This window comes from Nylanderia fulva, unplaced genomic scaffold, assembly GCF_048542155.1.
Source record: "Nylanderia fulva isolate GAGA-0341 unplaced genomic scaffold, ASM4854215v1 Scaffold3, whole genome shotgun sequence".
Lineage (NCBI taxonomy): Eukaryota > Metazoa > Arthropoda > Insecta > Hymenoptera > Formicidae > Nylanderia > Nylanderia fulva.
The window spans coordinates 3,306,705-3,330,474 of record NW_028190368.1 but is presented as its reverse complement, the minus strand read 5'-3'; the positions used below and the strand labels follow the sequence as shown (position 1 = coordinate 3,330,474).

Below are 23,770 nucleotides of genomic sequence, written 5' to 3'. Positions count from 1 at the left end.
AGATACTAATACATAGATAAATAAATATAATAAATAAAATTTAGAATTGCGAATAATATTTATAGCAAGCTGAATAGTGTATGGAAAATATCACCTATATAATAATATTTTTATCGATAAAACAAGGCTTAGAATGCAAACGAGTGAAAAAAAATAAAGCTATATTAAAAATTAGACTATATTTATTTCTACATTTAATTGCGTAAAACAGAACAAAAATCAAGAATTAAGTATTTTTTACATTTAATAGTAGCTTCTGGTTTCTCGCATCAAGCACTTAAAATTTGGGTCTTATCGATATAATAATTCAAGTTATCGTGATTAGATTAAAATATGTATGATATCGAAGTTACATTGAAGCAAAGATTATAAGAACAATAGAATAATGTGCAATAAATTAGAGAATATAAAATATCTTATATAGAATAATAAAAAATATTTTGTTATATAAAAAAGAAAATTTAAAAGGAAAATAAAGTTGAATATAGTAATTATCATATCTATACATATAATGGTGACTATAATGTATTATAAATTATTATAAATTAACCATAATAAAAAATACACACACGACTTAATTACTGTTAATAGTTACTTTTTTCAAATAAAAAAAAGATGAAAAAGTTATTGTGACTGTAAGCCAACGCGCTTCCAAGAAGTGTTAAATTATAACTAAATCGAAAGTTACATTATTATTAGACAATTAGAAGGAAGTGCGATGATCTCAAGATTTGGAAGATTGTCAATTTGCATGAATATTTAGTAGAACTTGATGAGTTTTGGCTTGATAACAGAACTGTTCTCAATAAAACTACTGTTCGCAGTTTATTTAATAGATGCATTATTTCTGTATTCTCTCATCAAAGCATTGTTTTAATTTTAACAAATATAAATTATTCAAAATTCTTCATGTACTTGGAATGTACTTCACTTCATTAATAACGTATTTTGTTTACTTGTTCGGGCAGAAAAAAAATTATTAATGCTTATTATGATAGTCTGATTATGTCATCATTATAGGTATAGTATACACAATAATATTGTAGAAGTAGCTAGTTTGTTTCGACGATCTTATGTATAATGATTAAATGATAGACCTAACTTTTTTCCACAATCTTCAAACACTTCGCAGAATACAAAAAGAACGAGAAATAACGTAACATAATAATTTTAGCTGTCATTTTCGAAATAGATATTAACTTTTTATCATCACTCGTTTTATGGAAACTATAAATATATATTCCTCACTATATAAGGTAGAATATCGAATAAAAGTTTGAATTGTCAGAGATTACGTCTACATATAAAACAAATTATATAATAATTTCTCGTTTCTATAAATAATAGAATTTTTTGCAACAGAATTCTATTTTCGTATAATATTCCCTATTTTTTCTTTTTTGGTAGAAAAATATATACTTCAAAAATTAACAATTTTAGAATTAGTAAACCCGTTAATATTTCTATCTATTTGGAAATGCATAACTTTTCATTCTACGTCTATTTTTATTTATACAATACGTTTAATTTTATCGCGTTTTATTTTTGTCTGTTAACTTTAAACTTTCAATATTTTATACCTACATGTATCTTTTAGTAATATCTAGCAAATTCTAAATTCGTCGCACTTTCAATGATCACTTGACATTAAAAGTAATAACGACTGAGAATAGTCACGTGCTTCATAAAACTGCGTATTATAAAGATGAGATAAAAAAACTTGGTGAGAATCGCGTTTGCGAGGTTCTATGGTCGAGAGAGAGTTCAACTCGATACCGGAGCAAATCAATAGTTAGGCGTCGTGTCTCTCAATCGTCGTGCTGTGTATAGGAAATGAAATACCTCGTCGGGCTAATGTCCTTGGATAAAATACAAAACAAATCTCAGCTAGAACAATAAATTGCTGCCGTTTCATTCTTCTCTTCCCTCGAGAAATCTTGCAGTTTGTATTTTCGGAGATGGATGAAATTTCTAAATTCAAACCGGCGTTTGCGATAAAATGATGCCTCCAAAAAAGTGTTGAGCTTAACACATACAATATTTTATTCAGAAGTATCTGCTGACATTTTTCACAGGTGTCGATATTTAGCTAATAATTAATCGCGCTAGTATTTTAAAAAATATCGACATTTTATTCATATTCATCACGTGGCAATAAAAGAAAAATTTTTTTTCTTTCAATAAATTAGTAAAATGCAAATCAATATAGATATAATTAATCAATACATTATAAAAAATTCAAAAGACTCTTTTAAATTATTCTTGATTATTAAAATCTTTATTTAGTACATTGAGTATATCAAGATATTTTTTAATCGATATATTAATTTCTCCTTGACTTTTATTGTAATTTATAACAATTAATATAAAAGATAAAATACTGACATGATGTGAAAAATATAGTTACAAAAATTAAAATATTTAACATTAATATCTTATCGATATTTATATATTTAACTGTTCAGTAAAAGTATCGATTTTCTTTTTAAGTTTTGAGAGGGATTTTTTTTTATTTATTAATAAAATGCTCGGTTAAAATTTCTGTGCGTAAGCATGTAATCTTAAGAAACTATCTTCCTTGTCGGAGAATCGATTGTACCGGATCTTAAATTTCTTATATGCTAGCAGACAGTGCAGACCGCTATAGTACCATAAATGATCGACTCTTACTACTGCGCGAATATAAATGCTGCAGTTCTCTATGCGCGAGTCTCTTGCTGGTCTTGGTTTGTCGAGAAAATGAGATTATCTCCTTGTTCTCTTGTAATGAAAGTATATATCCGCGTATAAATCCTCATTGTTTTTTTTCCGCGTACGAATAATCTAATATTCGACAAATACACATTTATGATTACAAATCACAAGTGACAAATAAGCTTCAAAATATTTTTGACAAATTTTTGCAAAATTTATATTTATTTATATTTACAATATTGCTACGTTTTTGAATCACTTTAATATTTATAGTAATAATAAATTATGTATTTATAATTTGCATATTTAAAACATTAATGCAAATGTAAAAAGATAGGAACTAAATTAAACGTATTAAAATAGCACGAAAATATTACTTGATTATCTTATTTGATTAATCAATAAAATAAAATTTCCTTTTTCACAATGAAAATAAATCTGCATACATTGTAATAAGTTTTCACTATATATATATATACATATATGTTGATTAAATTTTATTTTCAATAAACGATAAGGATTTATCGAATAAACAATTTAATTTCTTTTTTGCATCTATATATGTATTTAATATATTTAGATAATTATATTGGGAGAGAAATAGTTTTACGAGTATAAACAATTTTTTTACACAGTTAGCAAAATGCTTCATTTTATATAATGTTATAACTTTTTTAACTTATTGTTATATTAATATTTATTAATATTGTTTATATTTTATATATATAGTATTTTTTATTTATTATTTTACATAAGTACTTTTTATTTATTATTTTACATAAAATTTATACAGGAAAATTTATTCGTTTTTTTTTCTGTTATTAATATAAGAATACACATACATATATGGGAAGGCAAATAAATTTCTTAATTCAATATTTTTGTCTTAAACAAATAATTGCATTGCATTTTCTTCACATTGAGTAAACTTATTTATTTGATATTTAAGAATAGTAGAAAGAGCTGGGATATCTAAACAAAATTAGCCTTCAACATCGATAGTAACGTGAACTTTTAACACGACCGGTTCAGTGCAAGTGCGCGGGGAGAAGCTAAGTATAACATTGACAAAACAGAAAGAACGAAGTAAAATATGCATGTGCATGCACGCACGTGTGTGGATAGAGGCTGCGTCGCGCGATCCACCGTTACGTAAAGCTTCTACAGCACATTTTCCACCGAACGTCGAACCTAATATGAATAGTCTATTTTAAAAGAGACGTGAGACACAAATTACGAAATAGAATAAATGTAGAGAATAATACAATATATTCGTTTGAATTCTTCATAAACCGCACGAGTTTAAAATCATTTGAAAATTGTATATTAATATAGAGAGGATATCAAACACATAATATTTTATTAAGAATAAACAAGTTTTATTTTTCTTTGTTAATTTAATTATTTTTTTCATTTTATATGTATAATAAAATAATTTATAAAGTTGATTCAAAAAATATATATTTCTCTCTTTCGGAGAATCCGTAATATTCAAAATACAATGCTACCGTCAAAAGTTGACTTAATCAAAAATATTATTTTTTCATTATTTATTAATGTAAGATTTTAATAAAAATCAATAAAAGATAGTATGGAAAAATAAAATAGAATTAATATCAGATCATAACGATTCATATTTACGCTAATTTAAAAAACGTTAGAAGTAATTACTTTTTGCTAATAAAAAGAATGTATCACAATAACTACAGTAGTCATTATGTAATTAAGTTCATTTCGAGTAATGGCTTTATCTAGAAAATGGATGAAAAATAATTGACGTAATATGCTTTGATCGATAAGAATATTTATTGTAATTTACATTAATAAAATAAACGCATTTTAGAGAGAGAGAGTGTTGATATCACATAATTAATATCATTATAACGTAAGTAATATATGGCATATTATTGAACCAATTATACTTTATTGAGATATATCCTTGGATAATGTAAATTAAACTACTTATTCTGTTATGTGCTAGATATGACATTTAATTGCAATTAACATTTTTTTACCTTTTAAAATTTTCAATAATACGATTATGTGCATGATCATTGAATTTATCATGTTTTGAGATCAATCGTTTCGCTCCAATTAAAACATATCTACAGAGTCATTAAATCGAGCCACACAAAAAAGATAAGAGAGACAGAGAAAAACTATAATGTGTGTGTGTGTGTGTGCGCGCACGCGTGCGTGTGCATGTGTGTGTGACATCCTCTTATATAATTAGAGTCTGTTTAATCAGATCGAAAATGTTTACTCTTTCTGAAATAAAAATATCATCATCGAAGACATTGTTGCGTAAAACTTTTAACTTTTTGCTTGCATCAGCGTGATATTTCGCAAAAGATCAACTAATAATAAACAGCAGCACATAGGAGGGAAAAAATAGTTATATGTTCTCTCTTTCTTCTTTATTTTTCCTTTTTGCGTGCATGCACACATATGCATCGGGCGCCGGCAGTTTCCACACGTAGCACGTGTTGAAGATCGTAGACCTTCCTGACGTTTGTACGGATTACATAACTTTGACTTGGTTACCGGTAATAAAACGCAGCTTTACGTACACACGGAGAATAGCACTTTGTGTATGTGTAATCACACGCCACGATATACATATCAATATACATATATATATATATATATATATATATATATATATATATATGAGCGTTCACAGAGGGAGGCAAGAGGGTGCATGCCCCCCTTATTGGAATCGATAAAAAAAATTAAGCATTTGCACTTTTTTTTTACTCAAAACATTGGAATTTATTTACATGTAAAATTAATTAACAAAAAATATATTTATTATACATTTTAATATAAAAAATTAATTTTATAATATATACGATAAGTAAATATAAAAAATTAATATACACATTTTAATTAATTAATATAAAATTTAATCGTGTCCCCTCCTGGAAAAAAATTCTACGGACGTCCATGTATATGTATATATGTATGTATATGTGCACACTCGACTGCGGTAGAAGTGCGTGAAACGGAGAACCGCGAGTTCAGGTTATGAATAGCACGTGAGTGACCACGAGGTTCTCGTCACATGCTCGCGAGCGCCGATGATTTTTCGGTATGTTCGACGAGATGTCACGAGTCGGCTCCGTCCGCATGATTTTGAGTCAACAGCAGCATTTTCGGATCACGATCTTATTACACAACCGATATTTTCCGACCGAATCTTTTTATATTTAAACTTCGAGCATTAAATATAATCCTAAGTATTAAATATGAATCCCCCTTGTTGACACTTGCATTAAAAATTTCTTTCGTTTCTCTTTTCTAATCTCCTTAAATCTCCTCTTTTCTGAAAATCTGTTTTATGCTTTACTTAAATTTTTAATAATCTTCTTTCTCTCTTTCAGATTTATGTGTATTCTTTAACTATTACTTTAACTGTGATTATTATTCTAAAATTTTATTTAAATTTCTAAAAATAAAATTTATTAGTAATTAATATTATAAGGGAAACATATATATTTAATACACTATTTTTAGCTTTGTAATTGATTTTCTAAAATGTTTGAATTTTTCTTTGCATAATATTCGGAAATTATTAACGCCTTGATCTTCTTAAGAACAAAACTTTTTTAAATTTATTCAAAAATTTGTATATAAAATGAAGATGCGGAAATCTTTTTCCTGATATAAATAATGCATTATAAAAATATTGATTAAAATAAATTTAAATTTCATAAAGAGAGAACAAAAATAAAATGTATAAAGAGATTGATAAAAAATTATTTATATACATAATTAGCATATTAAGAAGAAATATCTTCCGAAACTAATTAAATTTGTTATGTAAAACAATCTAGAATTTAAAATACAATATATTCGTTAGTACATGATATATACATAAAATAATCAAGAACTCCCATTTTATCGCAATTTTAAATCGAATGCACAAAGAATATTTTTTCCTATTCATTCTTTTATTTATATTTTCCTCTTCTTCCGCGAAAATATATAATTTTTTTACTCGACAACTGATGAGTCATATTGATCAAACTAGTTTAAGGAAGCAACAAGTAACAAGTTGTTTTATATAAAAACATTTATGCGTAATATAAAAATCGCAAATAAAAGCACAATAAAAAATACATATACTGAATGCTTAAGAGAAAATGCTTGTATATAATTTTAATAAATTATAATAATAAATATTTTAGTAACAAGTTTTTTAATTTGAATTTTATTAGTTTTATAATATTATATTTGAATGAAAATGTAGAGATAATCTTGCCTTTGAATATTTTGTTCAACGAATTGTCAACTCTGTATCGATTCTTCTAATAATATTGAAGTTTCCAGTAAGCCATTCAGTTTTCTCTATAGTGATATCCATGACACCTAAAAGCATTCATTGCCGAACTCGTTAAAGCGCTGAAAATGTCGGTGTGTCTAGGAACGTTAATAATAGACTTGCATCAAGAGAATCGCGCGTGTCACGTTTGCACGCACCGTGTGTTCCGCAGAACGCATTTGGATCTCACGTGCTATTTTTACCTATCGATACTGTCCACCACATGTATGGTCTTCGTTCGTTCCGCCGTCGCCTGTTTTACTCTAGAATAGTCATTTTATGGTCCTTTGAGTATCAAACTCGCGGCGATATCAGTGATTTAACGCTCCTCGACTCTGGCAGGCGGTTGCTTCTAGCTGTAAAGTCTAGCTGTTGGTCTAGCAGTTAGTCTTGTTCCTTTGTAGATATTTTTCACTATTTCCCTCGTCATGCCTTGAAAGGTCAAGAAACTTTTTGGATCATTTGCCAATTCTAGTACTGTGAATATAAACGTTCAATGGCATATACATATCTATATATATATATATATATTGTGTAATACGTGTATATATATATATATATATATATATATATATATATATATATACGAGTGCTAAAATTGCAGAAGAAAAATTAAGAGTACTTGAAATTTTCTCTGCGAATCGTATACAATATTTTTATCTGGCCACTGAACATTTTTTGCATCCGCAATTACGTGTGATTGCATCACGCAAGATATTTTTAGTAATATACATATATGCTATATACATATATGTTTAAGTCAAATCGATATTTTTTACAGAATTAATTGACACATTTTGTAATTGTAAAAAAGAATCGTTTTTTATTCATTAACTAGATATTTTTAAATTTATATTGTCTTACAAAGTTATATTTTAATATATATTTTTAATAAATATTTTTAATCTATATATAAATATACTATTTAATCTATATATTAATATAATATTTAATATACATATATTTTGCTCAGAAGATAATGTATTTCAGTATGGATAAAGACTATTTTCAAGTACGAGAGCTACATTGGCATATGAATTAATTCTGATAAGGTATTTGCGCTTCGAGGGTTACATAATACTCTCATTGTTTCGCATACCATCAAGTATAGTCGATGTTATGCGACAATTCGTTGGGGTATCGTACCATGTTATACCAGCTTGTAAACTTGATACTTAATCTGTTACGCACTTAGATACATGATGTGTAAATATTAAAATCTGGACAGCTTAATCAAAAAAAATAATGTAGATGTAAACTGGTTAATTTATATACAAGATAAACATATGTCGGTTTTCATTTCACTCCCTTTTATAATGTGTTCGAAATATAGTTTATTTTATTTTTAAAAAACGCATTTTTTGTGATAGTTTAGATAGAAATTAGTATAAAACCATTCAAAATTATTTATTTATTTACATATATGTTAAATATATGTATATGTTTGTGTGTGAAATTAAGCTGTTTAAAATATTCTACATATACCTATACATGTATATATGTATATTAAAATATATACATATATTAAAATAAATTTTGGAAGACAATATTAAATCTAATCAATGAATTCTGTAAAGTAATTCTCTTTGTTTGGCAATTGCAAAATATGCCAATTAATTTCGTATAAATTTTACAATGATTAAAAATATCGATTTGATTTAAAAGTATATTATTAACGCTACATGTTGACAGTTATTCTCATAATATAACTAATTTAAATTTTTAATAATATTTTTAATAATTTTTAATAAGAGAACACAGCCCTCGAGCTGACTTTTTCAATGTTAATGTTTTGTCAAAAACAGACTAGTTTTAGCTTTATAGGTGTAGTCCATTAAACAATAATTCATATTTGCCAAAAATTAACTTATAATCATTTTATATGTACAATATTATTTGCTATATCGATCAAGGATATTTTAAAAGACAAGTATTCCTATATTATTAACCTTGAAGTTCATTTGATAATTATCGGTCTACTTTAATATTTAAAAAACCTTTTTTTCTATACGTGTTCTAAAAAATGGAAAAAAATATCACGCACAGATAATAAACTACTCACAAAATTATGAGGATTTTAATCATTGAAATAAATAAATTATATATTATATAATGATTAATTATATAATGTATTTTTATGTATATAATAGTTTATGATATTATACATATAATAGATTTCATATATATTTTAATATTTATGGCATTATATGAATTATTTATTCTAAACTAGAATGTGATAGTTTAAAAGAATTTAGTTTTATTAGTATAACTTTTTTTATTTTGACTATTTCTTATGTTGATTTTCTCAAATGAGAAGCACCGTTTTTTTACACACACACATTAAAAGATATCATATTTCCTTCACTAATCATTTACGTAACTCTTAAGAAAATAATAAAAAATTATAATTTGAAACTCAATGTGTTTAATAGACATTACCAAAGATTGTCACAACATATTTTTTGTGGTTGCCACATGTCTGAAGATTAAAGATCAAGTTACAAGATGTTACAAAAACCATCTGTGTGCTATATATGTATTTGAATTTCTTAAAAGATGGGCAACAGTTAATATTGATTTTTTTGTGCATAATTATCATGCTTTTTCTTTTGTGTCTTTTATGTCTGTGAATATATAATACTTTTATTTTACATATACATTGAATTAATAATTTGATAAATCGCAGCGTTTATTAACGACTAAATTTGCTGAGTGTATTATTATATTAATACAGCAAGTGCATAAATAAATTTACTTTTTTATCTTTTATAAAAATTAAATATATATACTAATATATTATTGTTAATGCGATTTAATTAAGACTCATATAATGATTAAGTAGTATCTAATCAAATATTATTTGTATTAAAAGACTTTGCCCGCATAATATAATAAAACATATTTGATTGCATCTTTTAAATAGATCTACCGGCCGAGATAGTACATCATAAAGTTTTCAAGACAAAGTCCTATATCAGTTCGAAGAACTTTGTTCGCGTTACACCTCGCACTTCGAAATGTGATAACTAGTTAAATAACCAGGTCGTATATTATTTCCGCGCGCTGTGCTCAAAGATGTACAGACATATCTTTTCAGCAGATATTCAGACGGTGTACAAAAAAAATCGAAAACAGGGTGTTTATCGGCTAGGGAAATCTAGAAAACTACTCTGGATATTGTCAGGGAATTTTATAAATTTATAAAGATTGAAAGATCGAGAGATAAGGGAATTCATTAATTTTATAAACCTAGAATTGTCAGGGAAAAGTCAGAAAATTTTACTATTTATCTAGATTTTTTCACATTATTCTACATCTGTCTCAATAATTTGAAATTTTTTTATTAAATAAATATAACTTTTCCTTGACTCTCGGTACGCTAATTTTCTGTGTTGTTAAAAAGCAGTACATCTATACAACGTATTCGTTAATTTATATTTTCATCATCGTGTTATTTTATTTCAATTTTTATTTCACATTTATATATTTTAAAATATATTATAACATTGTTCAAGAACTTTATTTTAATTCACTTTTTTATTAAAAATGAACACATTAGTAGGTACATAATTTTATTAAAAATATTTTATTTAAAAGTTTTGTTGTGATATTAGATACCATTAAATATATTAAAATATATGTATTATAATTTGTTAAAATATATTTTTAAAAAATTTGATATAATATATAAATAAAAAAGGTGATCATTTAAATAGTTCATAGTGACACGTTTGTTTCGATTATCATACATAATGCAGATTGTAATTAATTAAAATTTTTTTTAACTTCTAAACCTTTTCATTGTTAACAAAAATATTTCAAGGATTTCATGATTTAACATTTAATAGATTTATCATATAGATATATACAAACTATATATATTTGAAAAAAATAATACTAAAAAGTCAGGGAAAAAATAAATTTCTTGTCTTGGAAAATCTGGAAAGGTCAGGGAATTTTTTCCATTGAGTCTGCTGGAAAAGATAAAATATAGTAGATATTCTCACAGGAATCGAATCGCGTTAGAGCGCGATATTCTCTGTCCCATGTTTTTGACAAAGTGCCTAGGCCGCTGTTCTATAACAGTCCGACGTTCCAAATAATTTTGTTTCGTGAGGTATCATTCGTCAAGCACCTCAACCTGCCACGCGAGGAGCAAAGTGCGTCCGCCATTTCATCATTCACGAAGCCTCGACCGTTTCGTTTTACGACCGCTGTCGAAATGACAGACGTGCACCTTCTGTAAATTGAGACTAGTTTCTCGTACCGAATTCATTCGGAATCTCTACCATTAATTTGACATTTTCATTACTGTACTAGAAATCAAATACCAGAATAAAACGCCAATTTGTGTTCTAATATCTCGAATATGTTATTTCTATCAATTTACAGAAAATTCATATTCAAGATGGAAATGTTGATTTAACGTTATATTAGCACCGCTATATTTTCGAAAAACATTTATAGCGAACCATAAGCATGAAAACAATATATTAGAATTAATAGTTAAAAGTACATGTATCTTAAAATATTAATTTTTTTTGTAAATTTATCAATATGGAACCATATAACACTAAAGTAATGAAGAAGTCAATAATTCAGCAAATGGAAAGACATATAAAAATAAAGTAATAAAAAATATTTAATGCAAAAATTAGAAGAGCAATTAATTCTTTTTAAAGTATTACTTTATCCTTGTATGACAAGTCTTCATACTTTGTGATTTTTTTTAAATTTACGATGAGTAATTAAAATGATTCATTACTAACATATTTCAAGAGTAAAAATTTTGAGAAGCATTTTAAAAATAAAAAATTAATTATAATAATATACGTAATTTATTTTTATAATGTATAGACGTTGGAATGTTTTCGATTATTTTATAAACTTATTTTGTGAACAATAAATTCAAGATTAAATAAATTAACATTTAATTATGCTATATTATCCGAATTAAATTTCTCAAGATTATTCTCGTAGGAAAAATATATGCAATCACACTAATACTATATACATGTATCTCATGGATAGACGATTAAAGTTTGTAAATGACAGGTAATAAATGAAATAAAATTAATCGCTATGCCATGCCCTCTTGAGTTTTTTCCTTCTTTTTTGTTTATTCTTTATTACATCTTCATAGCATTAATAGGACATTTATACTCGTAAAAAAATAATTAATTATCGATCGTGTGCGCTCATTAATCATCGGAATGTGACGATTGCACATATATTTTCTCGCCTTTAATACAATGCGCGCTTGATTTGACGTAAAAATATTACGATAGGAGAGAATTCGAAAATCCAACGAAATCGCGAAAACACACAAAGTTACGATCCTCTAATGGAAAAGCATGCGATCGAATTCACACAATGCTTTATCTCCCTTGGCAACGAATACACATACATAAGCACACGTATTTTAAATGTTATGTGTAAATACAACTTTGACTATCTCCCTTTAAAATTAATTGTAATAATCGTGGAGAATGTCGCGTATTTCGAAAAATAATATGACACAGAATGGCTTCTGTTCTCGAGTTTCATCGTTGCGAGTTTGACAACAAAACAAACCACCACCACGTACAAATAATAGCGCTCTGTACTTTTGTGTTTTAGTCCTCTTGTTGTCATTTACGTGTCGAGAATAAAACTGAACAGCCATTCCATGTTGTATCATCGCGTTATTCTTTCTCAAGTGAAACAGAAACGATTTTCGAGAATCGAGTGCACATAAATTTGCGAGTTCTCCTCCTGGCAAAATGAAGTGCGCGTCGTGCGCAATTAATGTCAACAGTGTGTTATGGAAAGTGTGTCGTGCCATCATCGTATTCCCGTGATTAATAATGCGTGCGATCGTAACTAATCATGTTTTCGCGAGATTTGATATCTAAATGCTATGAAGCCGCAAAAGATAAACAAGAGAGAAAGGCGACAATCCGAGAAATCATCGGACGATGGATGGAACAAACATGAGATAGGCAATTTATAATTTTGTTAATTTATCATTTGACATAAATTATATCGAGTTTTGTTAAAGTTTATATTAGTTAATTACTCGCTTATCTTCACGGTAATAACTCACTTTAAAAAAATCGTACATAAAATTACATCAATAATAATTGTAAAATTTTACAATTATAATTTATGTGTAATTTTACATATTTTTTACAGTGTACTATTTTAATTTACTTATTATATATATGTATATATATTTAATTAGATTATTCGCATATCGCAATAAAAATATGATATTTCAATGGTATAAAGAAGAAGGTATTATATATCAATAATAATTATAAAATTTTACAATTATTATTTATGTAATTTTACAGTGTGCTATTTTTATTTACTCATTATATATACATTTAATGATATTACTCGCATATCGCGATAGAAATATGATATTTGAAGGGTGGCAAGTGTGGAAATGATTAGAAAAAGGAAGATATCATATTTAAATGCGAGATATAAATCTCTGTTTGAGAAATTTATGAGGAATGGGGAAAGACAAACTCGCTTCTGCTCCCGAGCGAGCATACTCTGTAGGTGGTGGGAAAGCGGATAATGGTGCAAAATCGTTCACGTTGCACAGTCGCAGACGGTCGTGGAAAATCGAAGCGGAGCGCGTGGTGTACGATGCACATCGACGACCGCGCAGTGCCGCCGAGGTGACCAGAGGATCCGCGGCTCCTCATCCACCTGAGCATAGTGCGCGATCAGTATGCGTTATATTCGTGCGATCGGCGAGGAGACTCCGACTTCGACCCGGCGAACGAAACGATTCCCCAGAACCGGCCGCGAGAACTTCGTTTCCGGTTTTGCCTCGCGACAACCGGAAACACGCGGGCGTGGCGACTAAATACCGATTTTTCTGCTTATTTTTTTCATCTTTTTTAATAGATGACAAATTTCTATGATTTTCTCAAAGTGGAAGTTTATTTATATATAGGATATATTATGTAATCACCTGCATTGATTCTGTGTAAAAATACATAGCTTTTTTTTGCGAAGAAATATTAGTACACAGAGAGAATTTTTTTCTTGAAATTTACCCTGAAAATATCATGGTAATTGTGATATTGGAAGAATTTTATAAGAGTTTTTTTGATTAATATTTACCACAATAAAAAATATTAATATATATGTACATAGTAAGATTAATTGAACATTTTTTATATCTTACTGTCATACATTAATTATTAATGTTTTTATTGTGATGAATATTATTAATAAGAGAAACTTATAAAATTCTTCTAATACCATATTGTCCCACGATTATCATTTTTCAGCGTAAATTCAGAGAAAATTCTCTCTGTGTAGTATTCATTGCCATGTGACATAAAGTTACGTAATATCTTTCAATCGTTCTATTTTTTGCTTTAATTTCTGTCCGATATTAGACATAAGAAGAAGTTAAAAACACGTTGTTTAAACAAAGTATTCCATCATTATTACTAAAAATATATTAAAATTTCAACTGTCTAGAAATATTTTTTTCCATATTTTAACATATGGAAGGATGAGAGTTGGTTATATGAAACACTGCATTATCATACAAATAACTTAATATACTTGGAACTATTTAATATGCTAATTTAAATAAATTTTTATTCAAAAACTTTAGTACTCTCAGTACAGAATAAAAGAGTATATGCTTATTATTACAGGCCTAACTAAGTTTTGAAAAGACCTTTTTTCTTAAAAATATTGAAAATATTAAAGCACACATATATATATATATATATATATATATATATATATATATATGGTTTTCAATGTTTTTATTAATTAATGATTGAAGATAAAAGACTTCTAATAATTTCAAAAGTCCCAAGATAGAAAACATTTGACAAATTCTTCAGTCAATATTTCAAGATTAAAAAAAAATGCATAATGTTAAAAATTAAAAGAATGTACAACGATATATCAAGAATTTTCACTAAAAAGATTCACGAAAATTGATTCCACATTATTAATCAAAGAAGCTGTAACTGAGAAAACTTCCGGTAATTTTTAGATATTTCGTAATTGTAATTTAAATAGAGTTTTGTTTCTTACAAAAAAACGGTTTCAGGTAACATTTAATAAGAGGAGAGAATGAATGATTTCTAAGAATTACATAATCTGATACAATCTTTGATACAATCTTAGTCATGCTAAGGTCAATTAATTAAATATTACTAATCATCATTTACTATTAATAAAAAATTATTATTAATAATTAATATACATTAATATACATTATTTTTAACGAGTATGATTAATATACATTTAATACGTGAATTGCGTATTACGTTGCTTGATCGATATCTCGTTTGAAGTTAAGAATGAAACCTGAATGCAATCTAATATAAACGCAGCCCCAGGATATAATCAACACTCATAAATCCTAGCATACCTTATAATCATAAGTAACGCATAACAGTGCAACAAATTGCGATTGCATAATTCTGATATAATATATATTTACATATAAGCAGATAACATATAACTCTAATTTCGATCGCTCAAAGATTAGTTAGTTGAAAAATACCATCAATTTTTCTTGTAGGTACATTTTCTTTTTCCGATCTATTACAATTACTAATAATTTAGCATACAAATATTTTTAGTATGCTAATTGATTGAATATTTATTTTTACTTTTTTTATTTATATATAATTCCTCATATATTTTCCATTTATTCAATTATCCAATTTCCTCTCATTATTTATTTATATAATTTATTATATATTTTTTGCATTTCTGTATTTGTTTTTATAAAAACTGTACAGAATAAAATACAATTTTATAAAAACTATTTAATTCTATAAAAAAGATAACTTTAAAAATTTTTATTAATATATTAAGCATTTATTTTATATCTCTATATTAAAGACATTAATTTAAATATATTATTGGAAAATTATTTTCGTGTACTGCAAAGTTTTCTTTAGACATAAATACGCGTATGTAAATACGAATATGAAAAGATACGAAATTTTCAACGAACACAAATACGAACCAACAATATATGACATGCGAATTGCATGCATTGCTAGCGTAACAAAACGGCTTTCAAGGAAAAATTATTTTCAACGCCAAGGATGATTTTTCGCAATGTACCAATGTTTTACGCCGCTAATGCACAATGTTATGATCGAACGTATTTGCAGGATGCAAATGCGTGCACTTGACTGGCGTCATTAATATCGAGTGCATTTTCTCCAACTCGTACGGCGAATATTCGAGCATCCGGATACACATATGCACGGGGTGTGTGCATATCAGCTGCATTAGCATGTGCTTCCGCGATCAATGGAACCATCTAGGTACGCCCGTGCAATATCTAGATGTTTTTAATGTACGGTTCACTCGAAATGCAAGGCCATAATCTGGAACAAGAGTGCGATGCGCGATATGTCCCGTTATTTACACACGTTGAAACGACACTCGATCTTATACGTTCTCGGAAAATAATTCCCACTGCAAACGAATAATTCACACGTAAAAAATTTTTTTTTTTTCTGTGATGCATATTCGCTATTTTTTATACACATTAGCAATAAATAATTAAATTTCTAAATATATTTTTAACATATAAATACATATATCTCTTGTCTTTCTACATATAAAGATCAAATAATTATACAAGAAAAATATTATTTTATAGAGAAAAATATATTGTAAAAATTATGGAGTTATTCCAATTCTATATCGAAGTAAACTTTACATAGAGCTATATGACAAAAGTTAATTCTCTCTTTTTCTAGTCTCTTAATTTATAATATATCTTGCAACGCTGTCTGAAGGATGACCACATTAATGAAAAAAAAACCAATAAAAGAAAAAATTAGAAATAAAAATAATTTTTTTTTAAGTCGACAATAGTAATATAATAATAAAATGAATAAAAATTATAGTTATTGAATTGCGAGATATTTTTGACATACATCGATTATAATATATCTATACTTCAATAATGTTAATTTTCTTTCAAAATCTCCATTGGCTGTCAAAGATTAGCACATCATTTAGTGATCGTACTATAATTGAATTTGATGGACGTTTGTGCTCCTTCTGTTCGAGTGAAAAAAATTCTAGCCGTTCTAAAAAATTAGCTAGCAAATAATAACTATTATTTTTAACCTAACAATAAGTATTATTAATTCTCGAATTTTAAACAGTGAACATTAGATATGCAAATGAACAAAGATAAAAATTTTACGTTTTACGTTTAATGATAATTCAGAGTTTATGAGCCACGTAATAAATCTTACAATAATTATGCACAAAGTGTATTTATTCGAAATGCAATTTTAGATTATTTCCAAATCACATATATAAATATATTTCTTTCGTGCAGTTTTCTTTTAATCTAAATCTTTTATAATAACATCGACTTAATGTTTTCATCATTTTGATGAAATAAATGTGATAAGCACACTTTTTATATTAAAATTGCATTCAAAATTATTTATATTGAAACATTACTTGCTACTTAGGAATTTCTCAGACATCTCTTACATAATTCCTTTTTTTATAAAAATTTTTAAATTAATTTTTATAAAAATTATTTTAAAATAATAAAATTATATAAAACAAATAAAATATCGAAATTTGACATGAAGAAATCAAATAGTCTCTCTGTAATAAATGTATTTCTCAAAAATTTCTTTCTTTTTTTCAAAGAATTTCTCAGACATCTTACACAATTATTTTTTTATAGAAATTTTTAAATTAATTTTCGTACATAGAAATTATTTAAAAATAATAAAAATATATATAAAATAGTAAAATATGATTTGACATGAAGAGATAAAACATTCTCCCTGTAATAAACGTATCTTCGAACGAAGACATCGGTGCTCGGAGTACCGATCGACGACACGGCTCTCGGTAGCCTCCGCGGCCGTTTTCTATTCTAATTCCAATGCTATTCTGGTACCCCGGTGGAGGCAGCCAATGGGCAAACGCGTCCGTTCGGCAACTACTACATACACCCCTCTTCTCGCGCTCTCTTTATCTCATCCGGCCTGTGCACCACCATCCCCTTCTCCGTGTCGATCGCAGTCGCTCTCGGAGCATCGCGTACCGTGGATTAATCTTGCATTCGTACGTTTTCGTCGTTCATCACCAACCCTTCGTCCTTTATCGATCCTCGCGGTCTGATCGGTTTATCTATCCTCGCGAGGATGTCGAGCATCCAGAATTGAACCGCTCGAGGGACGTCCTTGACATTTTTGCCTATCAGTCAGGACGAGCTTGAGACGAGGATAAAGCCAGGTGGAGGAAGAGTGCGATGCAGTGGCGACGACAGAAGAGGATCACCCACGTGATCGGCTCTTCGAATCATGTATTGCTCTTAGCAAGGTACCAAGATGGTACGATCACAGTATCCAGATGTAACTATAAGCATGGAGAACGCGTCGTGTCTTATATATCGAGCCATCGTATATATAAGAAAAACATTAAATTTTTAATTTAATTATTTTTAAATTAAAGAAAAATAAGAAGAGAATGAAACAAATACATGCAGTTTTCCTTTATCATGCTTTACAATTAGATAATTCCCAATCACATATCATCTTTCTGTGGCACAACTAAAGCTACATGAAATGCAAAACATTCGCTATAATTTTGAAATTATAAATTTGTTCTATCCATCATCTACAAGTATTTATTTTACACACATAATTTTGTTATATGAAAATAATTCGAAAAATAAATTATAACTTAACACAATAATTCATGCATATATTGTTTGGCGTTACACGATTTCAATTTTTGTCTTGATTGAAACATCTTTGAATTGTATATATATATATATATATATATATATATATATATATATATATATATATATATTGATCGAACAATCGATTACACAAATGTTTTTCTATGTGATACGATCAATTTTACGAATAATATTTAAGATAAAAACACTCAACAGTTTTATCATTTTATACTACTGGCGCTCTACAAACATATGTTCAGAGAAATACTATCACTTCTATTATCATAATTTAATCAATGCATGATATGTAGACTGATGTCTACCTCGATTTCTTAGAATCTATATTTAACTTCTGCGAATATCTTCTGATATAAAAGTATTGGCAGTCCAAGAGATCTAAATATATACGTAAGCTTGAATTGCGATAAAATAACTGGGAAAAATACATTTAAACTTCGTTAAAGAAATTAAGATATTTTATTTAGACATCTTTCTTATAGACATTTATCTCGTAATTAAAAAATTATTAACGCTGAAACTGAAGCAATTAACTCTAAATACATTTGCAGCGCTCATTAATTTAGCATTTATTGCACACTACAAAATGGTTAACTTGATTAAATCTTTCAACTAAATTACTATTTTGTTAATTAAACCTATATTAGTATTTAAGTCAAATATACGTTTCGTTAAATGTTAAATTTAATGTTATATTTAATTTAAATATTTTATACACAGAGAATTTTCTCTTAGAATTTACTCTGAAAATCGTGGAACAATATCATATTGGAAGAATTTTACAAGTTTTTTTTTTTTAGATTAATATTTACCACAATAAAAAATATTAATATCTATCATAATAAAATATTAAACATATTCAATTAATTTTACTATGTACATATTAATATTATTTATTGTGGTAAATATTATATAATCAAAGAAACTCATAAAATTCTTCCAATACCATATTGTCCCACGATTACCATAATTTTTAGAGAAAATTCTCTCCATGTATATTTTCAATTAACAAAATAATATTTAGCTGAAAGGTTTAGTCAAGTTAACAAATTTTATTCAGTACACTTAATTAACTCTAAAATGTAAAAATAAAAAATACAGCAATTCACATTCATCATTTTTTTTTGACAGCTCCACCCGGTGAGGAGGATGAGGAAGAGGGTTTGCGAAAGGACTATGTGAAAAGTCAGGAGAAGGACACGAACACGCACACCTTCGAACGAAATGGACAGCAGAGTGGTTACAAACCACGTCGAGCTGGTACCAGCACCAGCGGCGGCAGTACGAGCGGCTACGCGAGCAGCGGCTCGAGATCACACAGGGACGAAAGCGCGGGCTCGCCGTCGCAGCCCAAGATTATCTTCAACGAGGAGGAATACACGAGGATCACGACGCCGCGGCAGGACGTTCTCTTCAAGAAGGGCTACCTCTCCCGCAAGAAACCCTGGACCGGAAATGCGAGCACCAGCGCTACGCCGTCGACCACGGAGAGTCAATCGGCGTCACATTCCACCGCAGGTAGAGATTGGAAATATTATTATTATTATCAAGCAAAAAGGTGTGTGTTAAAATACTGATAAGTTAGCTTGATGTTTTGTATTCATAGTTTATTTAAATTAATATTATATTATCTATTATAGTGCTTACAACTCTCTAAAACTCAAAATAAATTGCTTGATTATTAAAGATTATTAAAGATTATTTTAAAATAAATATGTTAGAAGATGGTATTATGTAGATACATAAATATTATATATAAATTTTTTTAAAAGTCGCTACTTTATTATTGGATATTTTATTTTGTATATTTATTTTATATCGATAAATGTATAAATATGCGATTAGACGACAACATTTTTATAGACGGCAGTGAAACGACGGAAGACCAACAACTCTTGGATAGGGACAGTGGAACGGGAGAATATCCGCCCATGGTAGAGCCAGGAGCGCAATTAGGATATGGAACGTTTTACGATCACGCGAGCGGTTACTACTATGAATACCCTGTGATGTTGGTCGGACCTGCACCAGTACCTGCTCAAGTTGGACCAAGTGTTCTAGCAACTGTACCATGTGGTCCAGTCCCTCTGAGGCCGATCGAATGGATCAATCCTGCCTTTGTGCCTAAACTTGCCAATCAGCCATATTGCTTAATGGACTATCAGGTGAATTGTCCAATCTTTTATCCATTAAATATATAATATACTTATTTATCTTCTACTACCGACTATATACGATTAAAATTTTAATAATCACGTAAATATTTTATTTTTATCTCCTAAACTCGTTTACTTGATTAGACATTTGATTATGACATGAATAGATGATTATGTATTGATCTTCAAATGTCGGCTATTTCTTTGTAGACTAATCAAAGTACAGAACCGGTCACGATAGTGGAAGAGCATAACGGTATGGCAGTAACAGCGGAAGCTTCCAACAGTATGTGGAATGAGAGCGGCACTGGTAGCGCTAGCTGTAGCGGCAGCGTAGCCGAAGAAATTGAGGAACAAGCCGAAGAGGTTGACATCACGGAACAGAACACTGCGAAGGAGCAGCTCGCGGAGGAACAGCCTCTGGAGCAGTTGCACCTCGAGGAACAACATTTGGAGAACGGCGTAACAACGGTCGATCCTTATCTAGATCCATTACTGATGCAAGAGCCGATGCACGTGCCACATGTAATGCCAGCTGTACCACAACCGTATATGTATCCTGGTCACTACATGTTCGGACCGCCGTTGGTCAACGTTAATGGTTAGTTACGAGATAGATAGATTAAGAGTTATCCCCTTGATGAGTAATGTGCGCGTGCTAAGATATAGATTGATAAAATCTGAACTTACTCTCTGCTATTTGCATGAGCAGACTTACATTCGCGGGGTAGCCTTCGTTCTGTTCGCAGTCGGATGGACGGAACAACAGACAAACGTATAAACTGATTCATTACCCACGTTTGCGTTTAAGAGAAAAAGGCGCATTTCGGGGAGGGAGTGAAAATACGATCGAAATATGCAATTCATCATACTAGTAATTGTACCAAAAAATGAGCAGATTTATATATAATATATATAATAATTGCAAATATATATTGTATATTTAAATACATATAATACATAATTGGCAATTTACGAATTATACTTATCTATTGAATGATGAAAATAAGAATATTGAAAAAAAGCAAACTAAAAAAGATCAAACTTGACACATTATATAATTTGCTTTTCATAAATTAGCATTTTTAATATATTTTAAGAGTTGAATAAAATTAATAGATATATTTTTTATAATTTTTAGAAACACTATACATAGTATCATGATCATGCTTATCATATTACACACAAGTAAATATTATAGATAAGCTCATAATCTTTAGTATAAAAATTTAAATTTATAATTTTTAGACAGATTTAAACGATTAAAGTATTAAATATTATTGAGATTAAAGTATTAAAAAAATATGAACAATAGTTAACACAAAGTTTCCTGTGTCACAAGTTTATTTCTTTTAATCTATCAATTCTTTAATCAATTTTAAGTCTTAGTATCTCAGTAATTAAATCTGAAATTAAGATTTTTTGTTAAAAAGCTATATTTTATTTGCAGCTCTACAGCTTAATTTTTCAAAATCTACATTTTTATTCGTTTAATTTAAAAGTTATTAGTGTTGTATTTTTCTAAAGAAAAAAACGATTTAAAATTGATTAAAAAATTCACAATTGAAATAAGACTAGTGCTGCAGAATACTTTTGTACATGATTAATGATGTAATAAACTAGCAGCCTAAAATGGGAGAAATGTGAAAAAAGTTGTAACAATCGCACATAATTATTGAATTGTTTATATTTATGTTGATCCAATGTAAACGCTCCTTCCTCGTACTGCGCTACACTTTCGGTAGTACGCTTGATTCTACCTATTTCTAATGTTAAACGAGAACAGTGTCAATCGGAAGCGCGGCCAAGGAAAAGGGATATGCCCCGATTCATGACTTCTGTCCCGTCCATCGGCATCATTGCTGTTTTATTACCACGGTGCCTCTACCACATTCAAGGTAAAAGGTAATAATTCGCAAAAAAGGTACCACGCTTTAGACACGATCGTGGAAATGTCGATGATCTAACAATCTCGTGAAACAGAATCACGAGATTGGTTTTCGACACTTTTCGCAATAACCGACAATTAGCTCGTTATAATTCATCAGGGTGTATACTTCCGGGAAAAACCTGAAATTCTCAGGGAATTTTTTTTCTACCTTGAAAAATCCTAGAATACTCATGGAGTGTATTTCAAACTCAGAGATTTTTTTAAAAAATTGCTCCTTTGATTTTATTTTTAAATATACCTTTAAAGAATATAAAATTTATAAAATTTATATAATTAAGTATATTAAAATACATTTTATTATAAAATATTATATTATTATAAATTTAAAAATATTTTATTTATGTTAAAAAATTATGTATAACAAAAATAGACTTAATTTAAAATTGTATTTAAAATTTTTTTAAATACTTTAATTTTACTTGGAACTTTGAACAAAAGTACACCTGGAAAATCATGAAATTTATTTATAAAATTTGAGTATACACCCTGTTCATATTCGTTCACGATCGTTCCTAAAGTCCCAACTTTGTACACGCTCGGTGTTTATTTGTCGCTACATCGAATTCTATCACTTGCATAAATGTCGATCGATGTACTTTTCACCACGCTCCAACACACCGTGCGTCTTTTCTTGTTTCCACATTGCACCAAGTAAACGAAAGCGTATCTCGTCCGAGAGTCTCCATTGACTCGTGACTAGAGCGCGAGGGGATGTCCTGCGGTAACACCAGCACAATTCAACGTCAGAAATATGTCTCAGCTCTTGATCAGAGACGCGAGACGAGAGTTTGGCAACGGGCAGCGTGTTGCTACACCTCAAATAGAGCTTGTTAAAAATAACAGTTACGTATCGTTCACGTGTTGATATATGAGAGTCGAGAAAGAAGCAGTGAAAAACCAAAGTTCAC

The 23,770-nt window shown here is 28.6% G+C and overlaps 1 protein-coding gene across 5 annotated transcripts in view; it reads left to right on the top strand.

The window, feature by feature from the left end:
• LOC114929006 (uncharacterized) overlaps positions 1–23,770 on the top strand; it is a 36,791-nt gene that overhangs the window by 6,996 nt on the left and 6,025 nt on the right. The window contains exons 1-6 of one of the 5 annotated variants that reach the window (XM_085484221.1): positions 13,668–13,980; positions 16,177–16,332; positions 18,255–18,384; positions 19,887–20,273; positions 20,619–20,920; positions 21,122–21,512. In XM_085484221.1, coding sequence (XP_085340347.1) covers positions 18,303–18,384; positions 19,887–20,273; positions 20,619–20,920; positions 21,122–21,512 — 1,162 coding nt within the window. In that variant the 5' untranslated portion in view covers positions 13,668–13,980; positions 16,177–16,332; positions 18,255–18,302. Of the gene's footprint in view, positions 1–13,667; positions 14,004–14,803; positions 15,028–15,850; positions 16,333–18,254; positions 18,385–19,886; positions 20,274–20,618; positions 20,921–21,121; positions 21,513–23,770 lie in introns of those variants that run through there. The other 4 variants (XM_029300377.2, XM_029300384.2, XM_085484219.1 and 1 more) reach the window with 4 other exon arrangements.